The 17,813-nt window shown below is 54.7% G+C and overlaps 1 protein-coding gene across 2 annotated transcripts in view; it reads right to left on the bottom strand.

The window, feature by feature from the left end:
• FAM131A (family with sequence similarity 131 member A) overlaps positions 1 to 16,081 on the bottom strand; it is a 71,189-nt gene extending 55,108 nt beyond the window's left edge. For both annotated transcript variants that reach the window (XM_077348239.1, XM_077348241.1), the window contains exon 1: positions 15,730 to 16,081. In XM_077348239.1, the coding sequence (XP_077204354.1) occupies positions 15,730 to 15,760 (31 nt within the window). In that variant the 5' untranslated portion in view covers positions 15,761 to 16,081. The remainder of the gene's footprint in view (positions 1 to 15,729) is intronic.
• Positions 16,082 to 17,813: the final 1,732 nt, after the last annotated feature.

Raw genomic sequence — 17,813 nt, 5'->3', positions numbered from 1 at the left:
GCTCAACCGTGCAAATAACAACCCCATGGCACACCACGGCACGCAGGCCTCAGTGCGCCATCATGCGCCCACTCAGGGCAGGAGGCCCAAATCCGGGGATTCGACGGAATTCTGCCACGGTCAGCAGCCGCTGCATCGCCGCCGTTCCTAACGTTCCGCAAGACAAATGTGCTTTCCGCCACGTGCCATGCGCCTCCAGTAATGAGAATTGCCACGCTGCTTTCCCGCTGGGCACCTGTTGGATTCACCTGTGGCTGCCGACCGGGAGAGCAACACCTGGCTCTGAGCAAAGGATGCCAACCTCCAGGGGGATCCGAGGCTCCTTCAGAATATCGGCTCTTCTCCAGGGGACAGAGATCAGTCTACCTGGAGAAAACTGCCACCTTGGAAGATACTCTATGGCAGGGGTAGTCAACCTGTGGTCCTCCAGATGTCCATGGACTGCAGTTCCCATGAGCCCCTGCCAGCAAATGCTGGCAGGGGCTCATGGGAACTGTAGTCCATGGACATCTGGAGGACCACAGGTTGACTACCCCTGCTCTAGGGCATGGCTCCCCATTGAAATCTCCGTCCTTCAGTCCAGCCCCAAATCTCCAGCGCTTTCCCCACCCGGATCTGGCCACCCTCCCAGAACTCTCTTCCCACCTAGCATTGTCATCCTCCAAGCAGGATCAGTCAGTGCAACAGAGTAGCCTTTCTCAGCCTTTCTACTCTTGAGAAACCCTTGAGACTTTCTTCAAGTTTCGGGAAACCCCAGAAGTGGTGCAATCGTGCAGAATATGGTTGGGAAGGGACCCCACCCTATTTGGGGGGGGGCTGTGAAGAGCCCTGCATTTTGCATTTGGAAATGACCGGTCGGGGGCAAAGAGCACTTTGAAAAACTGTGTTAATGGACGGCTTGTCTCGGACCGCCCGCCTCCCTCCAGTTATTCCTGCCTGCCCGCATCCATCCCTGCCCTTTTCCTGCCATATGTCCGTCGATATCTCATGATTCATCTATCGGTACCTGGCTTTCCTCCTCGTCGGCTGGCGCAGCCTTTCCCCCTCTTTCGTTGTATCCTCACCACAACAACCCTGCGAGGTAGGTGAGAAACTGGCCAGAGGCCACATGGGAAACATTTATCACAGCACAGGGAGGCAATGGTCCTCTTCAACTCGGGGGACGCTCGACTGGGATCCCTTGAGCATACGGGGCTTATGCTCTAAGGCTGATCCAAGGCCCCTCCTCTCCCTCCTGTGGTTGCCAAATCCAGATTGGATTTGGGAGGGTGGGTAGTTTTTTTCTATCTCTCCCTCTCCCTTTTAGACTTTTCTGGTCCGAAGATTCCTTGAAAACCATCACAGCTTCGGTGCCGGGAGGGGATAAGGAAGGATCCGTGGATCCCGCCAGGATTTCCTTCCAAGAAGACTCGGCATCCGGCCTCTGGAGCCTCCCTTCCAGGCCAGGAACACGGTGTCCTGAACAGAGGAGCCATTAATTGTCTGGAGCGTCGTCCTCGTCCCCGGCAGCTTCCGTAGCAGGATGGCCATTTTTCTCCCTCCCGCCTGGATTTTGTGGCCCAAGAAACAGCCGGCGTCTCAGATGGGTCGTCCAGAAAGCTGTCTGGACCGGGGGCGGGGGGTTGGCCGACGGCAGACGTCACCGACCTTCCAGGCCTGTCTGAGCGGACGAGGAAGACGTGGCACTGTCACCCACGCCGGCCCCAGCGGGGCCAACGTGGCCTTGTGCTGCCCAAAAGACACGGCCCGAGAAGCGACCGATTTCTCCCAACCACCCCTCACCACAATTGTGAGCCATTCAAGAAGGCGTTACAAAGACCCCCCCGGTCTTATAGTGCTCAGCTTGGAGTAGCCAGTGTGCTGTCATGGTGAACAGCGGCAGTCTCTAATCGGGAGAACCGAGTTCAATTCCAGTCACAGTTCTCTTAGAAGTGTTCTTTTGGAACAGTTCTCTTAGAGCTCTCTCGGCCCCGCCTACCTCCCAGGGTGTTGGTTTTGGGGAGAGAAGGGTGCTTGTAAGTCGCTTTGGGGCTCCTTTGTGTCTTAAAAATCGGGGTACAAGAATCACAGCTCTCTTCTTCGATAGAGTGGCTCTCCTGGACCTCAATTGAGGTTTATCCTGCCCATTCCAGCCCCCCCCTATCCTGCCCTCTGCCCATCACATGGTCACCCCCGGCCTTCCTGAAAGTAGCCCAAGACAGCATCCCGTGACCCACACTACAACAGATATCAGTCCCCAGGGTTGCTAACCTCCAGGTAATGGCCTGGAGCTCTGAAATTGCAGCTACTCTGCAGAAGGCAGAGTCAATTCTAGGGTTACCAGCTTTGGGTTGGGAAATATCTGGAGACTTTGGGGGTAGAGCCAGGAGTGATCTCTGCACTCTGGAGATGAGCCGTAATTCCAGGGGATCCCCAGGCCCCACCTGGAGGGTGACATCCCTAGACCTAGAGGAAAAGACAGCTGCAGAGCAGCCATTCCCAAAGTCACGTATGATGTCCTTAATTGCTAGAGAGTTCGACCTTCGTCAAGGGAAAGAAAAAGAAACCACAGAATCCGTTCCTTTGTGTGGGCTTGAATTCATGCACTCAAGGGGGAAAAGGAGCACATGTGCTTCTCTTGGTCAAGGGTTCTTAATCTGCCTCGCATATTTACAAGAAGAGGTAATGGTTAGTTCACTCTTAACTTAGGCCTTTTTGAGACTAGGTCATTGCCCAGCGGCCAGCTGACTGGAGGGGCCCTGGGACGAGAGAAGAGCTCTGGCCGGGGCCACAAAAAGGTCGCAAATGGGTGCTATTGAGGGTGGCCTCTCTGGTGTGGGGCCCGACAGAGGTCCCTCCTTTCTCCAGATCCCTCCCTCCTCGGGTGCCACCTCTAGATCTCCAGGAATTTCGCAACAGAGTTGGCAACCCCATAAGCTCCCCTGGAGAACATGACTCCTTTAGAGAGGGGGACTCTCCATTCTACTCCACGGGGGTCCGTTCCCAGGCTCTGACCTCAAGCCTCCAGGAATCTCCCAACCCGGAGTTGGCACCTGCAGTTTTATGCCATGGCGTGCTGGATTTGACGGACCCTGGCTCGGACCTGGCGGGACGCCGATGCTCTTGGGGCCGTGCCTTATGATTCATACCTGACAGCACAAGCCTTGAGCCACTGGGGAGAAAGCCATGACGAAGCCAGCCCCCCCCCTGCCCTCCTCCCCAGGCCATCTGGAAGGATCCACAGTGTGAACCCTGCTTCCCACATGGCCCGGGGGGCGTTATGATTTTTTAAAAATTATTAGACAAAAACATTATTACAATGCCAGCACAAATACTTTGAGGGTGGGGTAAAGCACAATAGGGGCCCTTAGCAGATGCTGGAAGCCCAGTTAGAGCTTGGAGGGGAGACAGCAATGATGAGCTGGGGCTTTTTTTAATCTCCCATTTTTCATGACTCAAAGCAGTCCCAAAGCAACTTACTATTGCCTTCCCTTCCTTACAACAGATACCATGTGATGTTGTGTTGGGGGGGGGGATGGGGACTGTCAGAGCTCTGGGAGAACAGCTGTGGGAAAGCAAATCTAAGAGAACTGTGACTAGCCCCAAGTTGCCCCAGCTGGCTGCATGCGGACGAGGAATGGGGAATCAAACCTGGTTATGCAGATCAGAAGCTGCCCTTCTAAAACCCTGCACCACGCTGGCTCTCCAAGGAAGTCGGCAGAGGTAGAAGATGGCCAACCCACCCATGATTCTCTGGCTTTGAAATCTCATCTGCTGAGCAGGATCAGGCCTGGTTAGTCCTTGGGCAGGTGGGAGAAGCAGAAATGGCAAAATCCACCTTGGAGACCCTTCAAAGTCGCTTTAAGGCAGCTGGGAGTGGACCCCTCTTTCCACCCCCACCCCGGGGGAAGGAGCTGGTTTCAATGGCTCCTGTTCCTCAAAGGGATGCTCAGATTCTCTTTGCTCCACGGTTCCAGAAGCACTCGGCCAGTACAGAAACATGGAGAGATGGAATCCTAGAGTTGGAAGGGGCCATGCAGGCCAGTTAGGCCAACCCCCTTCACAATGCAGAATCAGCCTCAAGCATCCAGGAGGTCTGTCCAGCCACTGCTTGAAGACCACCAGTGAGTGGGAGCTCCCCACCCCCTTAGGCAGCCCATCCCACTGCTGAACTAGACTCATAGAACCCTAGTGGGAAGGGCCATCGAGGCCATCTAGTCTCACCCCCTGCTCAATGCAGGATCAGCCTCAAGCATCCAGAAGAAGGATCTGTCCAGCTGCTGCTTGAAGACCACCAGTGAGGGGGAGCTCACCACCTCCTTAGGCAGCCCATTCCACGGCTGAACTACTCCGACTGTGAAATCCCCCCCACACACACACACACTTCCCCGGTATCTAGCTGGTACCATTCTCCAAATAGTTTTAAGCCATTCTTGCGGGTCCTCTCCTCTGCTGCCCACAGGAACCGCTCCCTGCCCTCCTTCAAATGACAACCTTTCAAATGTTTCACCTCTTGACCTCTTCTTCCCCAGGCTGCACATCCCCAAGTCCCTCAGCCTTTCCTCCCAGGGCTTGGTCCCCAGGCCCCGGAGCCTCCTCCTCCTCGCTCTCCTCTGCACCCTCTCCGTTTTGGCCACGTCCTTTGGGAAGTGAGGCCTCCTGAACTGCCCACAGCGCTCCCGGTGGGCTCTGACCCCTGCAGCTTGCAATTTCGATGGCCCGGCTGAGATTGGCCAAGACCGTGGGTGCCTGCTGAACTGAGCGCAGAGTCAGAAGTCGTGTGGGAGTGGGGAGGAGAAAGCCAAAGGCCTGGGTGCCACATGAGCTGCAGGGCTTGGCACAAAGGGAGAAAAAGTCAGCAAAACAGGTGCATTTCCCTGAAAAAAATCAATGAGGTGGGGACGGTGTGTCTTTCCGTGACCTCTGCGGGACGGGAAGGTCGCGGAGGGGGATGAGGGATGTGTTCTCGGCCTCCACGGCTGGGTTTCGGCCTTCCCGCACGGGGTTCTTTTCGCTGGCTGAGCCAGCTCTGCCCCCCCCCTCCCCGGGCCTCCGAAGGGCCTGAATGAGAAAGGTACCCATCGCCTCCTCGAAAGAAGCCCGCGATTTTCCCCACGGGCGCCACGAAGCGAAGCCAAGGAAGGAGGGGAGGAGACCGTTGCCAACGTTGCACGCCGTCCCTGCCCGAGGACAAAAGGCCCCCGCGGTCCATTGCTAGGGAACCGGATTCCTCGCTGCACGGCCGGCCGAGGAGAGAACAGGCCTTTGATGCTGGGGAGGGGGCGGGGAGGGAGCCGAGGGCTGTTCTGACTCCCTCGCAATTACGGGGCTGAGCTGAACACGCCGAGAAATGCCCGGAGAGGCTTTTTCAGCCGGGCTTTGGAGGCAGCGCCTACTGGGGAGGCGTAAAAGGGCTCTCTGGGAAGGCTGAGCTCTGTACACCGGCCATCTCCTCCCTAATCCCCACCCCATCCCACCCTCCTGCCCTTTCTTCCTCCTCTCCACTCAGCGAATGCTACAACTTGTCCCACACCCCTTCCTGCCTTCTGGCAGGCACTGGCTGGGCCCACGGGCTTCTTCTTGAGTGAGCACATGAAGGGGCCTTGTGCTGCTTCAGCCCCTGGGCCCATCAAGGGGAGTTTAGTCTGCTCCGGTGGACAGTGGCTTTCAGGCAGTGGCTTCACGTCCCACCTGGTTCATTGCAGCTGGAGATGCCGGGGACTAAACCGGGGACCTTCTGCATGCCAAGCAGAGGCTCTTCCACTAAGCCACAGCCCCTCTCCATGGCTTTCCAGAGTCTTTGGCAGAGGTCTTTCCCATCCCTTCCTGCCTGGCCCTTTGAAATGGCGAGGCCGGGGATTGAACCTGGGACCTTCTGCATGCTAAGCAGAGGCTCAGCCACTGATCCACCACCACTGAGCCATCCCCAAGTCAGACTCCAGGTCTCCTGGGCTTGTTTTGTCGGAAACTTGGATTTCCATCCTGCACCAATAAACGTGGAGCCTCCCGTGGAGCTATTTCAAGATGAGTCTTTCTGCGGAGGTTCTGCCACTGAGCTACGGGCCCTCTCCATGGCTCTCCGGAGTCTCAGGCTGAATTCTTTCTCATGACGTCCCACCTGTTCAGCTGGAGATGCCAGGGACCGAACCGGGGACCTTCTGCATGCCAAGCGGAGGCTCTGCCACTGAGCTACAGGCTGTCTCCAAGGCTCTCTGGGGTCTCAGGCTGGGTCCTTTCCTATCACGTCCCACCTGGTCCTTTTTAGCTGGAGATGCCTTGGAACAAAAAGCAAACCGTTCTGACTCCCAGCCCAGTCCGAACAGCTCCTGTGCTGTGAAATGTGAACAGAAGGTCCCTCCCTCTACTCTGGTGCTCTTCGCACGCTGCCAACATGGCCTCCATCTGCCTCGATCTATTTATTGAGCACATTTTAACCCACCCATCCTCCAAGGAGCGCAGGAGAGCTGGCACATGCATCGTTCTCCCGTCCTCCGTCTTCTCCTTGCCGTGGCACTGCCAGGTGGATTGGAGGGATGGTGGCTCGACTCTTACATCACTTGCTTCATGCAGAGTTGGGGGAAAGGGGAGTTAACTGATTGGCCCCAGCAGAAAGCCCCAAGTTCGACCCCCGGCATCTCCAGTTAAAAGACCTGGCAGGAGGTGATGGGAAAGACTGAGGCCCTGGAGACCTCTGGAGAAGGACCATGGCTCAGTTGCAGAACGTCTGTTTAGCATACAGAAGGTTCCGGGTTCGATCTCCGGCATCTCCACTTAAGGATCTGGCAGGAGGTGATGGGAGTCCTCTGGCTGGACCCTGGAGACTTTTGGAGAGGGACCACGGTTCAGTGGTAGAACCTCTGTTTGGCGTGCAGAAGGTCCCAGGTTCGATCCCCAGCATCTCCAGTTTAACAGATCAGGTCATAAAGGATGGGAAAGACCTCTGGAAGACCACTGCCAGCCTGAATCGACAATACTGACTTAGATGAAGAGTCTGACTCAGGAGAAGGCAGTTTCTTGCATGGCACGCAGAAGGTCCCAGGTTCAATCCCTGGCATGCCCCGTTAAAAAATCTGGCAGTAAGTAATGTGAAAGATCCCTGCCAGAGGCCTTGGAGAGCTGCTGCCAGCCTGGGTAGACAATACTGGCTTTGATGGGCCCCTTCTTCAGACCCTGCTGAAATGTGAGCCCATCTGTCCTTCTGTCTTGGAGAGCGGAGTGATGATAAGACCTTGAATCATTCCACTGTGATTCAATGAATCCATTCAATCCATCTTGATTCACTCCACTGTCACTCAAGGTGATGAATCCTCCTGGAGCGAAGCGAGACCTAGGTTTCCTGTCTCATTACCAACGATCCTCTCACGTTCCTGATGCAAATGGATGCTATTTGCCACCCACCCATCCCCCCGCTAAACTATTATTACTATTATTATTATTATTATTATTATTATTATTATTATTATTATTATTATTATTATTATTATTATTATTATTATTATTATTATTATTAGATTTATATCCCGCCACTCCCTATTTCGCTCCTGTACCAGGAAGTGAACATTGTACTTTTCAGGGAGATGTGACGGAGCTCCTGGCAGTCTCCCCAGCTACAACTGGGTGGCTTGAAAACTCTGATATTCCTATTTAGGGGGATGGCCCGATCAGTCTGCATCGCTGTCATTCCTACTTGGCCACCTATTTTATATCACTCTATAACTCTGCCATACGATAAATAAAATAAATAAATAATGCTTAACAACCCGGGACGCTCTTAGTGATCTCCCTTCTGGTGGCTTACCCAATTTGGGGTTGCCCTGTTGGGTTCTCTTGAGGCAGATGTCAGAGGTGGTCGGTCCTGGCCTGCCTCTGCAAAGAAACCCTGGACTGTCCCTTGGCGGGTCTCCCATCCAGGTTCTAACCAGGACCAACCCTGCTTAGCTTCTGAGAGCTGGAGAGAGTGAGCTCACCACGGCCATCCCATTGACCTACATGGCAATTGACCTGTCTGGGTGATGCCACAAGATTCCCAAGATGCTTGGCTTCTGCCACGTTACTCGTCCACACCTGCGTAACCCTGGCTTGATCTTTCAATCAGTCCGGTATTCAGAATTTCCTGAGACCTGCTGGCCTCCACCGCCAGCCTCCCAGGGCGTGCATTGCATGACGTTGAGCCAACCTCTTAACCTAAGCCTACCTCTTAACCTTAACCGCAGGGCTGTTGTGAGAACCGAATCTGTGGATAGTCTCTGAGCTCCTTGGAGAAAGGGGGATAAAAACGTGATGCCAGATAGTTGGATGGATGGATGGAGAAGGAGGGAGGGAGGGAGGAAGGGAGGGAGGGGAGAGAGAGAGAAAGAGAAAGAGAGAGAGAGAGAGAGAGAGAGAGAGAGAGAGAGAGAGAGAGTTGGCATATTCTGCTGCAAGTTGTCTCGCCTGTCTCCAGTCCGGGCTGTGAGTTGATGCCGGGTGACATCGAAGTTCTGCCTATAGCGGCCGGTCTGCTCATTCACCCATGCAAGTCACCCCCCTGGAAGCTACAGGCCAGAAAGGAGCCGCCTGCTGAAGCGAGCCAACACCCAGGAGGAGGTCGTGGTGAAGAGCATCATACAAGCACAGCCTTTTAAAATCTATTGAATGTGGAAGGGCCCCCAAATAATTTTTCAGACTGTGAGGAGCCCCGGAAGTGATGTCAGCTGGCCCTGCCCCCTAGGCCACACTCAAAAAAGTGACATCACTGCCTGCATCCTTAGCCCTCCATGGAACCCCTTCAGAACTCCCACGGACCCTCAGGGTTCCATAGACCCCTGGTTGGGAATCCCTAGACTAGCAGCTGGGAAGAGACTTAGGTTTTAATCCCCGTTTGTGCCATGGCAGCTCACCTAGAGACCAGGCATCTCTTTGCATAAACTTGGATCCCTTCATAGAATCACAGAATCATATAGTTGGAAGGGTCCTCCTGGGTCATCTAGTCCAACCCCCTGCACTATGCAGGACACTCACAACCCTATCACTCACCCACTGTCACCTGCCACCCCCTTGATGCCTTCACAGAATCAGACTCTCTGTCAGATGGCTCTCCAGCCTCTGCTTAAAAATCTCCCAAGATGGAGAACCCACCACCTCCCGAGGAAGCCTGTTCCGATGAGAAACCGCTCTCACTGTCAGGAACTTCTTCTGGAGGTTTAGACGGAATTTCCTTTGGATTAATTTCATCCCATTGTTTCTGGTCTGTCCCTCTGGGGGGGCAAGAGAGAACAATTCTGCTTCATCCTCTACATGGCAGCCTTTTAAATCCTTGAAGATGGTTATCAGATTCCCTCTCAGTCGTCTCCTCTCTAGGCTAAACAGACCAAGCTCCCCCAACCTTTCCTCCTACGTCTTGGTCTCCAAACCCCTTCCCATCTGTGTTGCCCTCCTCTGGACACGCTCCAGCTTGTCTACATCCCTCTTCAACTGGGGTGCCCAAAACTGAACACAGGACTCCAAATGTGGCCGAACCAGAGCTGAGTAAAGCGGTACCATCACCTCCGACCCCTACGTATGGTTTTGACCTGGCTAACAGACTCAGCTCTAGAAATAAGGGCAGATTCTCGACTGGGCATCTCTGCCCTGTGAACTGGTATCAGCCGTTACTTCCCCCACGGAACCCCAGAGGTTGGAATGGTCTGCATGGGAAGGAGAGGGGAGTCACTGAGAATTCTCTGTCCAGGGTTTTGATTTCCACACACTGCAGGGAAGGACCATCGAGCCAACTGGCAGAGCTCGTTTTGAGTCCAGGAACAGCCTTAGTAACCCAGGAGACGCCCAGGGCCTAAGCCAGGGGTAGTCAAACTGCGGCCCTCCAGATGTCCATGGACTACAATTCCCAGGAGACCCCTGCCAGCATTCGCTGGCAGGGGGCTCCTGGGAATTGTAGTCCATAGACAGCTGGAGGGCCGCAGTTTGACTACCCCTGGCCTAAGCCTTTGAGAGTCAACCCTCCTTCTGCCAGAACCCCAAAACCTTGCTAGTCTCTAATGCGCCGGCACACTCAAATCTAGCTCTTCTCTCGCAGACTGGCGCGGCTACCCTCTGCAATCGACTGATGGTTGAAATCTGACGTAAATTAAAAATCAATGGGATTTAAGTTCCAAAGGAGCACGTTCAGGGACTGCAGCCCCCTGGCAGAGATACAGGCTCGGCCTCCGATACAAAAGGAACGAGCATCCCTCGAGACGACTCCAGGTGCAGGATGCAAAATTTCTACAAGCTGCTTCCGTGGCGCCCTTTCCATGACAGGAGCCGTGGGGTCTGCATAAGACCCATTGCCAGGTTCTGCCTGGTTTCCAACCTCTTGCCATGCTCATATTGGTGTCAGCTGTCAATAACCCTTGTCATTCAGTCACCTGTCAGTGGGGAGCAGGCCTGGGAATTCCCTCCATGCCAGTCTGGATTTTGGAGATTTTTGATGGTGGTAGGGATCATTTGGGCATGAAATTGGGGTCACTGTGGGTAGGCAGGTCGTTGTGACTTCCTGCATTGTGCAGGGGGTTGGACTAGATGACTCTGGAGGGCCCTTCCAACTCTAGGATTCTATGTTCTACGATTTCCCTGGGCATGCAAGAAAGGGCCATAAAAGCCAAGCACCTACACAATCCCTTCTGCCCACCACCTACTCACAATCTGCCTAAATTCACATTCTGTCAGATGGCTTTTTTTCTAGCCCCTGCTTAAACACTTCCAAATTACCTGATTGTTTTTGATTACTTTGCATTGCTCCCTCACTTGTGTAGTCCAATTGCCAGTTTTCTCTTGGGAGGGTGGAACGGTGGGTGAGGGGAGCTTGATGCTCTCGGCAAGGCTGGCCTTGAGTCCGCCCTGCAAGAACGATGTCAGGTAGCCCGGACCAGTTCCCCAGTTCACACGCTATTCCTGAGAACAAGGGAAAGCTGCCTCTTGTTAGCTGGGGGAGGGGAGTTTTCGGGGGTTATGTCACCTGGTGTATTGCCTATCAAACTGGCTTCCAACACAAAGAAAAGGGTTCACAATAGAATATCAAGAGAAAAACAAGGAACCTTTCCAAGGCAATATTCTTGTAAATATATATATATTCAATTCTAATACAAATATGTATGTATATACACACAGACATGAAGAATCAACCATAACAGTTTCTAGATAATTTCCGTTTTCAATATCCTCTTCAGTGGTTGAGTCCTCCAACACAAGATTGTTGTAACAATAGTGAAAGATTAGCGTGGAAAAATCCTACCGTATTTCCTTATATTAGTGTGTTAATATCATCGATAAGTCATCGGCTCAAAGGTACCAGGGAAGGCTAGCCTGGGACTATTTTCCCACTATTGTTACAACAATCTCCTATTGGAGGACTCAAGAACTGAAGAAGACATTGAAAACAGAAATCATCTAGAAACCGATTTTCCGTTGATATCAAATTAGCTTCGGCAAGAACAACCATGAGCTTCGTATCACTAAGTCAACGTACTGCTTTTGCAGCTGACACCAAAAGTGTTCATCGAGAAAGTCAAGGGGGACCGGACCCTCATCGGCCCCAAGCACAGGTCTGGTGTGCGGACTCAGCTCCAAAACACCAGGACCTGGAATGGACAAGAGGACCTCGACCAGGTGCAGAGTGCATTTCTCTCACCACCCAGTTCACGACCGAGAATCGGGCATCCAAAATGACCTTGGACCGGTCCCTCTCTACAATGATCCTTGGCCCTGAGCACCATGGGAGGTGAGCATGATCCAAACCTAATTGAGGGGTGTGGGTGGATGGGATTTGTGTGTGTGTGTGTGTGTATGTGTGTGTAAGGATGGGGAAATGTCCATGCTAGAAGTCTGGTGCTTTTGCAGAGGCTGAAGTGCCTCCATCCCTTTTCAAAAACTGAACCTGGAATCACAGAAGACTCTGAGAGTGGGAAGGGGCCATGGAGGCCATCTAGTCCCTCCCCCTGCTCAGTGCAGGATCAGCGTCAAGCATCCAGGAGAAGGATCTGTCCAGCCTCTGCTTGAAGACCCCCAGGGAGGGGGAGCTCCCCACCTCCTGAGGCAGCCCCTTCCACTGCTGAACTAGACTCCTAGAATCCTACAGTGGGAAGGGGCCATGCCAGACATCCCTGGACTACAATCCCTATGAGCCCCTACCAGCACATGCTAGCAAGAGCTCATGGTTATTGTAGCCCATGGGCCAGTGGTTCCCATCATATTTTATTGTGAACCGCCGTGAGACCTTTTGACGAACGGTGGTATATAAATCCAATTATAAATAAATATATAAATAAACCTTGCAGATATGTTCATCCACTAATTGAGGACCTGCTGCATGAATCCGAAAAGAAGAAGAGCTGGCTTTTGGTACCCCGCTTTTCACTAACTGAAGGAGTCTCAAAGCGGCTTACAATCGCCTTCCCTTTCCCTTTCCACAACAGGCACCCTGTGAGGTAGGCGAGCTCGAGAGAGCTGTGAGAGAACTGGGACTCGCCCGAGGTCACCCAGCTGGCTGCACGTGAAAGAGGAGTGGGGAATCCAACCTGGTTCTCCAGATGAGAGCCCTACATAAAGCTGGCCCTTGGAGAGGTGGGCGGGGATCTACGCAAGTGGACGGCAGAAGACTGACCCTTCCAGAATGGTATCTAACAGGTGTCACACGGGAGGGAACAGGCGCCACGCGAGGAGAACATCATCAGAACTGGGGATCGTGGAATGGCTGGGGGGGGGTTCTTTCTGGAGCCTTCCCCTCAACGGTGCAAGAAAAAGCTGTGCATAAAGATCCTTGTGGGCCCAGCAGGAGGGCCCAATCTTGAGCGTCAAGGTTAAGAGCCTGTTATTACGTGTTTTCCTGAAAGATTTACCAAAACAGGGCAGAGAATGTTTCTTTCATGCAACTGCAGCCACACGACTTCAAAATGCTTCGTGCAGGAAACGGCAAGAACCTCCATACAGGGAGGGACACATGGGAGGGGGGAATCTGAGAACGCGCCAGAACGGCTGCACTGACAAATTGGGTTAATCGGAGACCACCCGAAGACTCCCAAGACGGCTTGGTGGGTTGGGTTACAGAAATGCTTTATAGCTTGCTTGCTTTTCTATGTAACCTTTTCTAAGGTATAAATATAAAAATAATCCTTAAAAAAACAAAAAAAACAAGGGGCATTGCTGCGTTAGACCCTAGAAGTTGAGGAGAACATGGGATTAGAGGCCATGCTAAGAACATGCCTGTTTGGGTCCATCTTAGTCCAGCCCTCATTCTCTTATTGCAGTGGTTCTCAACATGCGGGTCAGGACCCCTTTGGGGGTCAAACCACCCTTTCACAGGGGTCGCAGCAGGGTGAGCAGTTTGGCCAGGGGAGGGCGCCATCCACACAACAGCCTTGCGAGGTAGATCGAGATAGAGCGTTCGTCTGTCTGGAGCAGCGGAAAAGAGCGAGATCGGCATGGTGGGACAAGAGGCAGAACTGAACTGAGAAACCCCAGAAACAAAACAATTTATATGCAATCATGAACAATGGATCTTCATGCCATTGGTCAGTTTTGGTTTAATTCTGTGAAGGAACACTTGCATAATGTTATGGTCACCACAACATGAGGAACTGGATTAAAGGGTTGCAGCATAAGGAAGGCGGAGAACCACTCACTGCCTTACTGGCAACCGCTGATGTGCTGACCGAAAACACGGGCTACAGGTCTCTCCCTTTGCCCTTCGCACACAGCGTCTGATACACGGACCTCTGCTGTCCCTCAACTTGCATCGCACCTCGGAATATTCCACAAAACCTCCCGTGACCGAAGAAGGCACAGGGAGCTTTCAAGGCTATGGCTCCACGGAAGAGCCTCCGCTCGGCAGACAGAAGGCCCCAGGTTCAATCCCCGGCACCACCAATGAAGGATCAGGCCCTGGGAAAGATACTGACTTGAAACCTCAGAGAGTGGCTGCAGTCTGAGTCAGCAATGCTGACCTGGATGGGTCAGGGGTCTGATTGAACAGAAAGCAGCTTCCTGTGAATGTTTTTGGGGAAGGTCAGCATGCGGAAGGTGACGGGCTCAGTCCCTGGCCTCTCCCGTTTAAAAAGACCCGGCAGTAGGGGACGTGAAAGACCTCGGCCTGAGACCCTGGAGGGCAGCTGCCTGTCCGAGTAGACAATCCTGACCTTGCTGGGTCTGAGTCTGGATAAGGCCGTTTCTAGGCGTTCCTGCACAAGTCTTAAGATCAGGCTGCTGACCTGACAATCGGCGGAAGAGGGGGTCTTCAAAGAGGCATCCAAGGAGTTAGCGTATTTCCCACCCAGCCGCCCACCCCATTTCTTCTCCCCAAAGACGCTCTGTTGGGACACACCCACAGGCACCCTCGGCTGGGTTACAGGTCTCCTCCAGAGCTCCCTTCCTGAAAACTTTCTGCCAGGCCTCACCCATCTCCAGCAAGCCCTGGATGCCCCTGTGGTTGGTTTCAGGTCAAGAGGGGGGCTTGCATCTACAGCTGAGCCCCTAACCCTGAGAACCCACAGAGGCCACCAAGGAGAAGCGACCTCTGACCTTTCTGGCCTGGGACCCACATTCCCAAGGCCAGCTCTTTGTGAACTCTCCCCCACCCCCAGAGCCCCCCAAAGAGGACTCGCTGGGAGCCCAATATCGCCTAGTTCCTGGGGGAAAGAGCTGGCATCCTGGAGCACCTTCAAGCCTGACCACACCAGACCACACCAGAGTCGCTGCCGGCTTCTTCCGCTCCCCCGAGAGACTGGAGAAGAGCAGCGACTGGTGACAGCTCCTCCCCTGCCACAAATGTTGCCCGTCTCGAAGGTGCTCCTGGACAGACGGACCGACCCGGCCCCCCAGCCTGCTCCGCCTTGGCCCTCCCTCCAGCTGGCGCCGTGTCTCGCTGCAAAGCCCCGCAGGCAGAACCCGGAGCGCGACCGGGGCTCGGCCCACCAAGAGCGGCCCAAGCCTGGCTTTCTCAAGCCCCCCCAGCCCCCAGGACACCTCCTGTTCCGAGCAGAGGGAACCAGCTGGAATCTCGGGCTGCTTCGGGGACGGGCGTGGGGAGCGGGGCGGCCGGCGAGGGGAGGGGAGGGGAGGGGAGGGGGTGGGGGGAGGGCGAGGCTGAAGGTCTGCTAAGGAGAGCGGTTCCTTGGCAACGGCGAGGCTGCCCTCGCATGCTAATTGCGCCGGGCTCCGGCGGTGGCTGGCGGCGCGGGGTGCGGGCGGGAGAGCCGAGCAAGGCAAGAGGTGGCTCGGGGCGGGAGGGCGGGAGGGGAGGCGGGGGGAGGCTTCCGAGCTCCGGAGGGGAAAAACAACCCGAGGACCGTCGGAAGGCTGCGGTGGCGACCCGCCAAGAGCCCCACGGCGCCAGGGCCGGGCTCTCCGCCCCTCGGCCAAGCCACCCCGGGCTTGCCCTTCCCTATGCGAGGGGATATTCCGCCTTCGCTTGGCCAAGCGCACCGCGCACAAACACACAGACCCACATAGACACACACACACACACACACACACGCCCTCTTCCCTCCCGACGCGCGATGCCCGCAATGACCACAAAGAAAAACAACTCGAAAAAGAAAAACAGCCTCGCTCTGCTTTCTCTAGGGAGCCTCCGGGCACCTGCCTCTGCCGACACGGCGGCTGCTCCTGGCACCCCGGCGGTGCAGCCAGCCAGCCTTCCCTCCCTCCCTCCCCCCCCCCCGCGCCATCCCCCGGGCCCCCTTCCCAAACATCCCCTCCCTCCTTCCCTCCCCCCACCGCCCAGGCAGGCGATCTTACCGATGGTGGTTTTGGAGCCAATACAGCCCATAATCGTCGGGGGCAATTTAGGAGGGCGCCGAACCGTTCCTCCAGACCGCACGCATCGCCACAGTGCCTCATGGGCTGCGAGCTGGCGGGCAGACGGGCGAGGCAGGGGCGAGCGCCTCGCTCGCTCCCTCGCTTTCCCCCCCGGAGCCGAGTTGACGGCGCGCAGAAGGGAGATTTTTTGCAAAAAAAATATATATATATAAATAAATAATTAAAGAATAAAAACGAGGGAGGCGGGGAGAGAGAGAGAGAGAGAGAGAAATCCGAAACGCCCAGCGCGGATCTCCAGGAACCGCTCTAGCGCTCTTACTCCGCCTTCTCAGTTTCTGGCCCCTGGAGAAACTGGTGTCTCAGGGACGCGGGGCTGAGCCGCTTGCACGTTCGCCTACGTCACTGCTGCTGGCGGCGAACGGCGAGAGGCGAGGCGAGAGAGCCAGCAGGGGAAGGCAGAGGAAGGCAGGCAGGCAGGCGGCGCGGCTTCAGCACCACGGACAGCACCCCGGGATTCAGCACCGCGGACAGCGACCGCCCGCGGGGGCCCTTTCAGCACTGAGGACAGCGCCGCCCGGCGCTCGAACCCGGGGCCGCGGGCCTGCCCTGGTCCGGATTTCGAACCGGATTCGGTCGCCGCCGAAAGACGGTTTCCCCAACCTCCTAGCGTGTAGCATGACAAGTGCTACTTGATTGAACCTCCCCCCCCCCCCCCCACCGCCCGGTCAGGTACCCCTCACAGATGCTCTGCTTTGCCGCTCCCCAGCGCCTCCGGTGCAGGGAATGCAGATCCGAGACGGCGGGAAAAGTGGGATGAGCCCACGGGAAGGGGTTCGGGGTATGCAACAGGCAAAAGAATATCCCCTTCAACTCCCAAAAGAGCTCCCCCCCAATTATTTATGACTCACCCCTTTTTGGTAGGGACCCCTTCGAGCCGGAGACTCCTCTGTGATTTTAAATCCGAATTACACAGGATGGGGTTCCCGATCCAACAAGAAACACAGCCGGTGTGCTTGTGGAGTGGTCCTAGTATGTGCTTACGTAAAGGCCGTTTGCGCCTCAAGCTTCCTCTAGCAGGTAGTAAACAGAGCAGCGGTCCCTGTCCTTGTTTCTCTTTACCAACGGCTGAGTTTTCGCCAAACGAAAATAACAACGGTTGGAAGGTCAACAGGGTCACATCACAGCATTCACACCAAAAGCTCGGCAGCTGACTCTCCAGAGTGGCATTTCAAATGCTTCAGCTCTGTGAGATCTATTGGGAACCTCCATTTGAAGGGGGGAGTGACCTTTTGCGGGTCAGCCATCATCTTGTGGTGTGTGTAAAGCAGGGGTAGTCAAACTGCGGCCCTCCAGATGTCCATGGACTACAATTCCCATGAGCTTCTGCCAACGAATTGTAGTCCATGGACATCTGGAAGGCCACAGTTTGACTACCCCTGATGTAAAGTGTCATCAACTCCCAGCCGATGTATTGCAACCCCAGCGAATGAAAATCAGAGGTGGATGGCCATTGCCTTCCTCTGCAGAGCCTTCCTTGGTGGTCTCTCTTCCAAGTACCGACTCTACTTAGCTTCCCTCAGCAAAGCACTCTTAAGTCAAGTGAGAAGCAGAGGTAGATGGCATTTGCCTTCCTCTGCAGAGCCTTCCTTGGTGATCCCTCATCCAAGCACCCGCCATGCTTAGCTTCCCCTACAAGGGGCTTTCAAGGCAAGGGGGAAGCAGAGGTAGTTGGCCATGGCCGTCCTCTGCAGAGCCTTCCTTGGTGGTCCCCCTTCCAAGTACCAACCCTTCCAAATATTATCCAGGGTCGACCCTGCTTAGGTTCCAAAGATCTGACCATGATGGTTTGCCATCTTTTACCACTGGGCAACAATCCTGGACTTCCCCCAGAAACACTAGGAAATGGATGTTCCAGGATTTCAGCATAGCGTAATGGGCAAAGCAACTTCCCATATCTAAGAGAGCCAGCATACTGTCATGGCTAAGAGAAGTGGCTTCTAATCTGGTAAGCCAAGTTTGATTCCCTGCTTCTATACATGCAGTCGATGATAACAGAAAAAAGA

This window comes from Paroedura picta, chromosome 8 (genome assembly GCF_049243985.1).
Source record: "Paroedura picta isolate Pp20150507F chromosome 8, Ppicta_v3.0, whole genome shotgun sequence".
Taxonomy (NCBI): Eukaryota; Metazoa; Chordata; class Lepidosauria; order Squamata; family Gekkonidae; genus Paroedura; species Paroedura picta.
This window is presented reverse-complemented; position numbering and strand designations above follow the sequence as displayed.